We start from the raw sequence: 10,284 nt of genomic DNA on the forward strand, positions 1-10,284 counted from the left end.
ATTATGCAGACTGAGTATTAGCTTCATCACTGGTGAAAGTAGCATGGAGAATACTGCTCAAGAATGACCAGAGCCAGACCTCCATCATCACCCTTTACTCCCCAGTGTAGACTTTGGGGTGCTTAATAGAAAGAAAGTGTGTGAAACAGCCATGAATTCAATCAGCTGCAAAGTGACTTGTGTCTCATGTCTTTGAGCTATGGGACTGCGGGCTGCAGGAGCTGGGTCTTGTGACCTGCCTCTAGAAGACAGACCCTGACCCCTGACCCCTGATCCCTGACCCAGTACTCCTGCCTCAGAAGGATAAAAAGGAGACTTTCTTCAATCTCAAGATGTCTTTTCTCTTTTTGAGAGAATGTGTGAGGGGCTGAAAGACAGGCAGATGCAATTTTATGGGCTTCAGTGGAATTGATGACAGAGGGAGAAAATGTTTCCTTCCACACATCAGAATCTTGCCATTTTAGAGGTGAAGACACAGAGGCCCAGGATATAGAGAACTTTAGTCTGCAGATTGGAACTTGAAAAGTGTATAAAATGAACAAGTAATGAAAAACAGTAGTTTAGATCAACCCAATGGAAGACCATTCATTTCACAGTAGGACTCAAGGTTTAATTGCAGTTATTTAGACTCATTTGGGGGCAATAAACCGAAAAGTTTTATTGAAAAGTTTTAACAAAATTGCTGAATTAAAATATATTTAACAATGATTGAAAAGTTGAAAAGTTTTAACAAAATTACTGAATTAAAATATATTTAACAATGATTGAAAAGTTGAAAAGTTTTAACAAAATTACTGAATTAAAATATATTTAACAATGATTGCCACCACTTAAATAACAAAGTATTAATAAGTGCAAGCCTTTGAGGATTCTCCTTAATGAATACAAAATAGCGACTTGTAATTATACCCTAATTTTTCTATATAAATGAATATTTATTTATACATGTTTAAAAACCTACTTCTTTTTTTCTCCATCGTTTTCTTTTCTTCTTTCTTATTACGGAGGTGTAGTTGACATACAATGTTATATTACTTTCAAGTGTACAACAGAATTCAACAATTCTGTGCATTACTTAGCGCTCATCACAAGAAGTAAAGTCACTATCTGCCACCATTTGTTATTACAATATTACCGACTATATTCTCTATATTCTTCTGTACCTTTCATCTCCATGACTTGTTTACTTTATTTTTTTTTTTTTAAAGATTTTATTTATTTATGATAGTCACACACAGAGAGAGAGAGAGGCAGAGACATAGGCAGAGGGAGAAGCAGGCTCCATGCACCGGGAGCCTGACGTGGGATTCGATCCCGCGTCTCCAGGATCGCGCCCTGGGCCAAAGGCAGGCGCCAAACCGCTGCGCCACCCAGGGATCCCACTTGTTTACTTTATAACTAAAAGTTTGTACCTCTTAATTGCCATCACTTTTTTTTTTTTTTTTTTTTGCCATCACCTTTTTCACCCATCCTCCAGTCTCCTTTCTGGCAATCACCAGTTGTTCTCTGCATTTAAAAGCCTGTGTTTGTTTGTTTTTTAGATTTTACATATAAGTGAAATCATATGGTATTTGTCATTCTCTGATTTGTCGGTTCTTTGTCATGGGCCTTCTAGGCCCATCCATGTGTCACAAATGGCAAGATTTTATTTTATTTTTTTCCTGAGTAATATTCAATTATCTACATCTTCTTGATCTGTTATCAATGGACATTTGGGTTGCCGCATATCTTGGTTGCACCGATTTACATTCCAACTGGGAGTGCACAAGGATTCCCCTTCCACTGCATCCTCACCAAATACATGCTATTTCTTATCTTTTTGATACTAGCCATTCTGACAGATGTGAGGTGATATCTCATGGTGGTTTTGATTTGCATTTCTCTGATGGTGAGTGATGCTGAGCGTCTTTTCATGTGTCTGTTGGCTATCTGTATGTCTTCTTTAGAAAAATGTCTATTCAGGTTCTCTGCCCATTCTTTAGTCAGATTACTTGATTTTTCAGTGTTGAGTTTGATAAGTTCTTTGCATATTTTGGATATTTACCCCTTATAGAATATATTGTCTACAGATATCTTCCCCCATTCAGTAGGTTGCCTTTTTGTTTTGTTAATGGTTTTCTACACTGTGCAAAAGTGTTTCACTTTGGTGTAATCCCAATAGTTTATTTTTGGTTTTGCTTCCCTTGCCTGAGGAGACAGATCCATAAAGATGTTGCTGATGCTAGTGTCCAAGAGATTAATGCCTATGTTTTCTTTTAGGAGTTTTATGGTTTCAGGTCTCACATTTAGGTTTTTAGTCCATTCTGGGTTTACTTTTGTGTATGGTGTAAGGGAGTGGTCCAATTTCATTCTTTTGCACGTATCTGTCTAGTTTTCCCAATACCATTTATTGAAAAGACTGTGTTTTCCCACTGTATATTCTTGCCCCCTTTGCTATAGATTACCTGCCTCTATAAGCATGCCTTTACTCCCCAGTGTAGTTCCAATTTTGGAACTCTCTATTCTGTTCTATTGATCTGTGTGTCTATTTTTGTGCTAGTACCATACTGTTTTCATTACTATAGTTTTGTGGTGTGTCTTAAAATCTGAGATTGTGATACTTCCAGATTTGTTCTTTCTAAGGATTGCTTTGGCTGTTAGAAGTCTTTATGGTTCCATATAAATTTTGGGATTACTTGTTCTAGTTCTGTGAAAAAATGCTATTGGTATCTTTATAGGGATTACATTAAATGTATAGATTGTTTTAGGTAGTATGGACATTTTAATTATAGTAATTCTTCCAAACTATCAGCGTGGTATATCACTCCTTCTTTGTGTGTCATCTTCCATTTCTTTCATCAATATCTTATAGTTTTCAGAGTAGAGGTCTTTCACTTCCTTGGTTAAATTTATTCCTGAGTATTTTATTCTTCTTGGTACAATTATAAATGGAATTTTCTTAATTTTTCTTTCTGCTACTTTGTTGTTAGTATATAGAAACACAATATATTTTTATATATTAATTTTATATCCTGCAACAGTTCCGAATTTATTAGTTCTAATAGTTTTTTTGGTGAAGTCTTTAGGGTTTTCTATATACAGTATCATGTCATCTGCTAATAGTGACAGCTGTACTTCTTCTTACCAGTTTGAATCCCTTTTATTTCTTTCTCTTGTATGATTGCTACAGCCAGGACTTGCAGTATTGTGTTGAATAAAAGTGGCAAGAGTGGGCATCTTTGTCTTGTTTCTGATCTTGGAGGAAAAGTTTTCTGATCTGGGAGGAAAAGTTTTTCACCACTGAGTATGATGTTAGCTATGAGTTTTTCATATGTGGCCTTTGTTATGCTGAGGTATGTTTTCTCTACACCCACTTTGTTGAGACATTTTGTTATGAATGGATGTTGTATTTTGTCAAGTACTTTTTCTGCATCTTTCGAAATGATCATATGTTTTTAAGAATTTTTTCCTCTTGTTAATTTGATATATCACATTCATTGATTTGCCAATATTGAACCATACTTCCATCCCTGGTATACATCCCCCTTGATCATGCTGAATGGTCCCTTTAAAGTATTGTTACATTTAATTTGCTAAAATTTTGTTGGGGATTTTTGCATCTTTGTTCATCAGGAGTATTGCCTGCAGTTTTCTTTTTTGTGGTGTCTTTGTCCGGTTTTAGTATCAAGGTAATACTGACCTTGTAGAATTAATTTAGAAGTTTTCCTTCCTCTTCTATTTTTGGAACAGTTTGAGAAAAATAACTATTAACTTTTCTTTGAATGTTTGATAGAATTCACTTGTGAATGGTGAAGTCATTTGGCCCTGGAATTGTTTGTTGGGAATTTAAAAACCTACTTTAAAATTATATTTATTTTAGAAACTATAGTTTTATTGATTTAATTATTTAATAAAGGATATTTTTTAACCACTTAAAAAGCAGAAGTGAAATGGTTATTTGTCCTAGGTATCAGAAAATCTGATTCAGTGTGGATTTGGATTCATGACTTAAATATTTAAAAGTATCTTCTACAGTATTACATATACACTAATGTTATAATTTAGAAAACATGAATATTGGGTATTTTTATTGTAATTCACAAATAAATGAGTGGTAATAATATTTGCATATGCAAAAAAGACCCCTATTATATATAGTGCTAGTCAAGCTCCTTATGTGAATAGGGCATTTTAATCTGCTCTGATACTTTCTCTTAAATCAAGCAATATCAAGTTCTACCTGAAAGTATTTTTACTAATGAATAAAAAATATCTTCATAGCAGCTCTTATTGCATTAAAAATGAAATTTGAGTAGCTATTTCTCTTATATTCAGCATCAAAAAAGTAAAATCCTGGTCATTTGCAATAATTTATTTTTGTGCATTAGCTGTCAGGTGGATATAAGCTTTCAAGGACATTTTTCCTCCCGTGACTGAGGAAGTGTAAGGTATTAAGAGAGGTTAATAGTGATGTAACCCTAATGAAGCCATAAGCAATGGATGATGTTATTTGTTATTGCTTTTGAATATTTCTGAAAATTTACATTTTCATGCAAGTTTCATTCAATGTCTCATTTTGGAGGCTCCCAGTGAAATTATTTAGCTGGAGGGAAGTGACTGGGTTGGAATACCTTAGCAATCAGGGACAGTGAAAGCAGACCCAAAGTGTCTCAGTTCTCCTTTTCTGTTTCCCAAATCTCTCTTCAGTGGTGAAATCTTCAAAAGGCAGAAATGAGCTTATTATCCATAGGATCTTCGTTGCAGTGATTTTACTAACCATTAGCCTCACTTTTTATTTTTTTAGAGATATGTTGCCCAGTACCAAAGCTGGAGAATGGTGAAATCATTAGATCAAGAACTAGTTCTAGGAATAACTGTACTTATTTCCTTGGAGACACAATTTTATACAAGTGTTATAAGAAATACCAACGTGAATCTAGATGCCAAGGAGATGGCACATGGAATCCCAAAACACCAACATGTGATGAAAGTAAGAGCTTATGGAATTTTATGTTATTTTTTTCTTTTCTTTTCTTCTTTTTAAATTTAAATTCAAGTTGGTTAACATAGAATGTATTGTTAGTTCTGGGGTAGAGTTTAGTGATTCATCAGTTGCATATTGCACCCAGCACTCATTCCATCAAGTGCCCCCTCTTTAGTGTCCATCACCCAGTTATCCCATCCCCCCATTCCTGCTCCCCTCCAGTAACCCTCAGTTTGTTCCATGTTTCTTCATATCAAAGTGATGGAGATTGTTAAGGGAAGGCTTCAAATTAGGTAAAAAGAATATGTATACCTTGCATGATTTTTGGAGTGGATAAATTTGTTAAAAAGCATTGCCCACTCCCCCCACCCCCCCCACCCCCGGTCCAAATTTCTTTCCCCTCCCCCTCTCATTATTTATTCCCATTCTCTTGACCTTGCTGCTTTTCTTTTCTTTCCTGGATCAGGAAAAATAGGCCACATCAAATAGATCAGCTGAACTTTTCCATGATTGCCTTCTGTTTCTTGGTATTTATTGTCTTCTCTTCTTTCTGTCCATATGCCTAAATCTATGGCTGAAGACCCACTCACATTTCTTCGAACCCATTTTTCTAAACTTGCTTCCTGTCTTCCTCAAACTTCCTTCCTTCTGCTACCTCTAAGTCCTCCTTCAGACGATCCCCCAGTGTGAGATACCTATCCCTCACCAAGAGTACGTCAGTGCTAAACACAGTTCTACCTCTCCCATTGTTTTTCCATGGCTCTATCTCTTGATGACCAAGAACAATTACCCCTGCTGAATAGCAATGCTTTTTCTTCTTGCCTTGTGTGTAGGTAGGAGCCCAAAGGAGATCTAAAGTGGTTCAAGATACTGTGTTCTGAAAGATATGGCAAAGTCATATTGTAAAGTCTCATCACCATTAAATATTGCCCCTCAACCCGCACTTCAGCTGTGCCTTTATCAGGCCATTCCAATGTCCAACAGGTCTACAGGTTCTGGGTGATGTAGTCTGTAATGTGAGTAGTACATTCCATGGCCATAGTCTCAGTACCACACCTCTTTTGCTGTGAGTAGGTCTTCTAGTCCCACATAGTATAATTCTATGCCAATTATTTAAGCACTCTAACCTTCAGATAACAGTGCTGACTGAAGTCCCACAAGCAGAAAAGGCAAACCCATACCTAGAATACTTGTCTATTTCTGTCAAAATAAATATTTGTCCCTTTCAGGCAGAAGGGGTCCAATACAGTCAACTAGCTACCAAGTGGCTTTGTTGTTATCTCAAGGGCTGGTATCATATTAGGGGTATGTGGCTCAGCATTGTGGCTGGTTAGAAGATTCAGGGACAGCCGTGGTAAATGGGAGTCCATGTTGTTGTGCCCATGCTTGTTCTTCATCCATACCACTGCTTTGCTCCTCTTCTTCTTGTGACATCACTGGTCAAGTACAGAATGTACTGCCTCTATAGTCTAGAAAGTTCTACATGATGTTATACAAGCTTTTTTATGGTGCAATGTGCACATCCCATTAGTTTGGATGGGATAGCCTAGCAAGCCCTGAGTCCTGGACCTCTAAAGACTGTATTGATATGGCAACCCTTGAATCCTTATCTTCTATATTCTGGAGCATCATTATGGGAGTTGGAAAAACCCAGTCTTCCCCTTCACTTCCCATGTTTTTCTTGTGTGTCTCTTTTACTACTCACACAGAATACTCAACATTTCTGGTGATCAAATGGTTGAGGGTTTTTTTTTTTTTTAAGATTTTACTTACTTATTCATGAGAGGCACAGAGAGAGAGGCAGAGACACAGGCAGAGGGAGAAGCAGGCTCCCTGTGAGGATCCTGATGCAGGACTCAATCCTAGGACCCCAGGATCACAACCTGAGCCAAATAGACGCTCAACCACAGAGGTCCCCAGGTGCCCTGAGGGTTTTTTTTTTTTTTTTTTCTTGCAACAAAGAATTCTCTACAACACCATGTGGGTGTGCTATAATTTAACTCAATTCCAGCACTATCTACCTGGAGATAGTGTCAGATCCCACGGGTTGAAGGCTCAGTCTCACGAAACTGCCTCCCACTATAGATGCCAATTATGGGTAGTATGTCCCCAGGTTATTACCAAAGTCTGTTCAACTTGGCTAAAATTGGAGGTTCCTATGGCTCCCTTCTTGAATTCCATTAATTTGCTAGAGTGGCTCACAGAACTCAGGGAAATATTTACCATTTTATTAAAGGATATAGTGAAGGATATAAATGAAGAGATGCATAGGGTGAATTTTAAGAGGGTCCCAAGCACAAGAGCCTCTGTCCCTGTGGATTTGGGGTGTATCCCCCACCAGTACATGGATGTGCTCACCCACCTGGCAGCTCTCTGAACAATAGGGAGATTTTAGGAAGGTTTGCTCACTATAGGCCTGATCAATTATTAATACTATTTCCAAGTTCTCCCCTCTTTGGAGAGGAGAGAAGGCCTGAAAAATTCTAAGCCTCTAAGCTTTTCATCATGACTTGATCTTTCTGGTGACTAGCACTAATCCAGGAGCCACTAAGCGTTGCCTCAAAAGAACAAAAGATGTTCTTAGTGTTCTCAGCACCTAGGAATTTATAAGAGTTTATTTTAGGAAGTTTGCACCAGGAACCTGGACAAATTTTACAGAATTAACGTGATGCCCTTGATATACTGGATCAATGTAGATGTACAGATAACTGTAGTATTTTCAGACTCTATCATGACAAGGGCAAGTGTGTTATCATACCCCAGAGCTAAAACTATAAATGTGTGATTTGATCCTTCTGTGTGTATGCAAATTGTTTCTGGCCCTCTTTTCTGATAGGGATGAAAAGAAGGCATCTGCTAGACCAGTGGCCCCCATCTACCTATAGATACAAAAAAATCTACTCTAACAAAGATACCATATCTGAAATGAGAACTAAAATGTTGTTGAGTTTTCAATAGTCTACTGTAATTCTCAGAATCTTAATTTTCTTGTAGACTGATTGGGGAATTAAGTGGCAATATGATGGGAAGGCAGCTTTAGTTCTTTAAGAGTGGCACCAATTGCTCCATTTCATCTGCCACCTTGGTATATGATGTATTTTTTAAATATACTGTCTTTGCTTCAAGGGGGTTGGGTAAGGACAGTATCAGTGGTTTCTACTTGACTTCTTAGATATGACAGATCTTACCCCATAGGTCAAGAACTCAATGTGGGGGTTGAACAAAGTAGTAATTTTTTCCATTCTCATTATATTTTTGAAGATGTTAGAGATGACCACCAAGTGGCCTAATGGTGGAGCCATGATGGTTCCTCAGCCTGAGGCTTACAGGAGGGTAGCACAGGTCTTGGTTTTGGCTGAATGATCTTATGGATAGAGAATATGACAGGACAGAATGAAGCCTTCTAAAACACACAGATTCTGGGATGTCATTTTTATATTCTACAAGCTCATGCTCTCTCACTTTTATCTCTCACCATCAAGGTTGTGATTATCCTCCTTTTCTTCCCCATGGATATCATGAACGAGTAAATGGATTCAGTGTATTCAAAAAAGAAGAAGTGATATATAAATGTCACCAAGGATACACTTTGGTTGGGGAGCCTAGACTCTCTTGTAGTTACTCACGCTGGTCACCTGCAGTCCCTCAATGTAAAGGTAACTCCAGCTCCCTTTTCAGTCAGGTGGTGGAAGTATCACAAAAGCACAGAAACATTTGATTTGATTTGATTTGGTTTATTTGAAATCATTACTATGTTCAGATAGTCAATTCTTATAATCCTAGCCTGTTGTCATGTCTTTTTTTCTTAGATTCACATATTGCTTAAAACCATGTTTCCATTGTAGCTCTGTGTCTGAAACCAGAAATAGCCCACGCAACGCTGTCCATGGATAAGGATCAGTATATTCAATCCGAAAATGTCACCATCCAGTGTGACTCTAAGTATAAGTTGGTTGGTCCCCAAAGTATCACTTGCTTAGAGAGCAGAACCTGGTACCCCGAGATGCCCAAGTGTGAATGGGTAAGTGGCACGATTCAAAAAAAATATCCTGTGCTATCCAACCCTAAAAATGAGGCCTCCCCGCAAGCACTGTTCCAGCCAGCAATGGTGAGATCTGACTTGTCGGGAGTCATCTGAATCCTTCAAAGGAACTCCCTTTTTTCTTGAAGCCCTGTGCTCAGGTGGGAGTGATGAGTATTCCTTTTTCACTGGAAAATAAGGAAAAGCTGAGCCCCTCTGGTCTCAGATGCCTGGGAGTACTGAGTCCTAACTTGACTCTTTCTAGACTATTTAATAGATTGTGTTCCATTTCTGGATGGTCTCAGACACAGCCTCTATCCTCACAGAAGCCCCCTGCGAAGCTGTCTCAGAACAGGTCCCTATCCCTCTGGAGAGAATGGTGATGGGACCTGCTCACCAGGCAGTCCTGGGCTTGGTCTTGACCCTGGGCCTGTAGTCCTGTCATTGTCAGAAGATACCCCCAACCCTGCTCCTTCTTGATCTGGAGAGAAGCCACTCAATCCCACTCACACCTACGTCTCTTTTAGGTGGTCCCTGAAGGCTGTGAACATATCCTCAAAGGCAGAAAGACGATGCAGTGTCTCCCCAACCCAGAGGATGTGAAAATGGCCCTGGAGATATATAAATTGTCTTTGGATATTGAACTACTGGAACTACAGAGAGACAGGGCAAAGGAATCGACTGTGCAGTCACCAGTCTGATTTCCCTCAAAAGAGGGAGAAAAATGTGCTGCCTTCTATACAATACAGACCACTTCAGGTTTCCAACTCTCCGGTCCCCTTTGCACCACCATTCAAGGCAATAAATGTCTAGAAAGAATCACTTGTTCACATCTATGCTTTGTGACTGTAAACTTATTAATTATCTTGTAGTTCATGCCTTTGCTTCTGGACACAAAGTGCACATGCTTTTCCAAGTAAAATTTATGGGTCAGAGATGATTTTGTCTTTGTGGTCATTAGGACTCTGTCCTTAATGAGGTCCCCACACAGAGCCATTACATAAAGCTAAAACATTTCCTTTCCTGTAAGGGCCTTGGACACGGATGTGGGCTCCCAGCAAAGCATTTCCCCGATTGCCTCCCTGCACACTTCCACAGGTGCATATCCTGAGATTTGAGATTAAATGTCAACACCCTCCCTAATCCTGTTCCATTCTCCCCATTTGAAGGGAGTCATGCCCTTTACCAAACCCCATGCACTCACCCTCTGCCTCACTGATACTACCTCTCAACTTCTGCCTCACAGGGGAGGGATTCATGTTTGTGTCTGGGCCTCCTTACTCCACTTTGAGAGAACAAA

The 10,284-nt window shown here is 38.7% G+C and overlaps 1 protein-coding gene across 2 annotated transcripts in view; it reads left to right on the forward strand.

Moving 5' to 3' along the window:
- C4BPA (complement component 4 binding protein alpha) overlaps positions 1-9,924 on the forward strand; it is a 29,953-nt gene extending 20,029 nt beyond the window's left edge. For both annotated transcript variants that reach the window (XM_038542011.1, XM_038542010.1), the window contains exons 9-12: positions 4,784-4,969; positions 8,446-8,619; positions 8,809-8,984; positions 9,512-9,924. In XM_038542011.1, coding sequence (XP_038397939.1) covers positions 4,784-4,969; positions 8,446-8,619; positions 8,809-8,984; positions 9,512-9,685 — 710 coding nt within the window. In that variant the 3' untranslated portion in view covers positions 9,686-9,924. The remainder of the gene's footprint in view (positions 1-4,783; positions 4,970-8,445; positions 8,620-8,808; positions 8,985-9,511) is intronic.
- The last annotated feature ends 360 nt before the right edge of the window (positions 9,925-10,284 follow it).

This window comes from Canis lupus, chromosome 7 (genome assembly GCF_011100685.1).
Source record: "Canis lupus familiaris isolate Mischka breed German Shepherd chromosome 7, alternate assembly UU_Cfam_GSD_1.0, whole genome shotgun sequence".
NCBI lineage: Eukaryota > Metazoa > Chordata > Mammalia > Carnivora > Canidae > Canis > Canis lupus.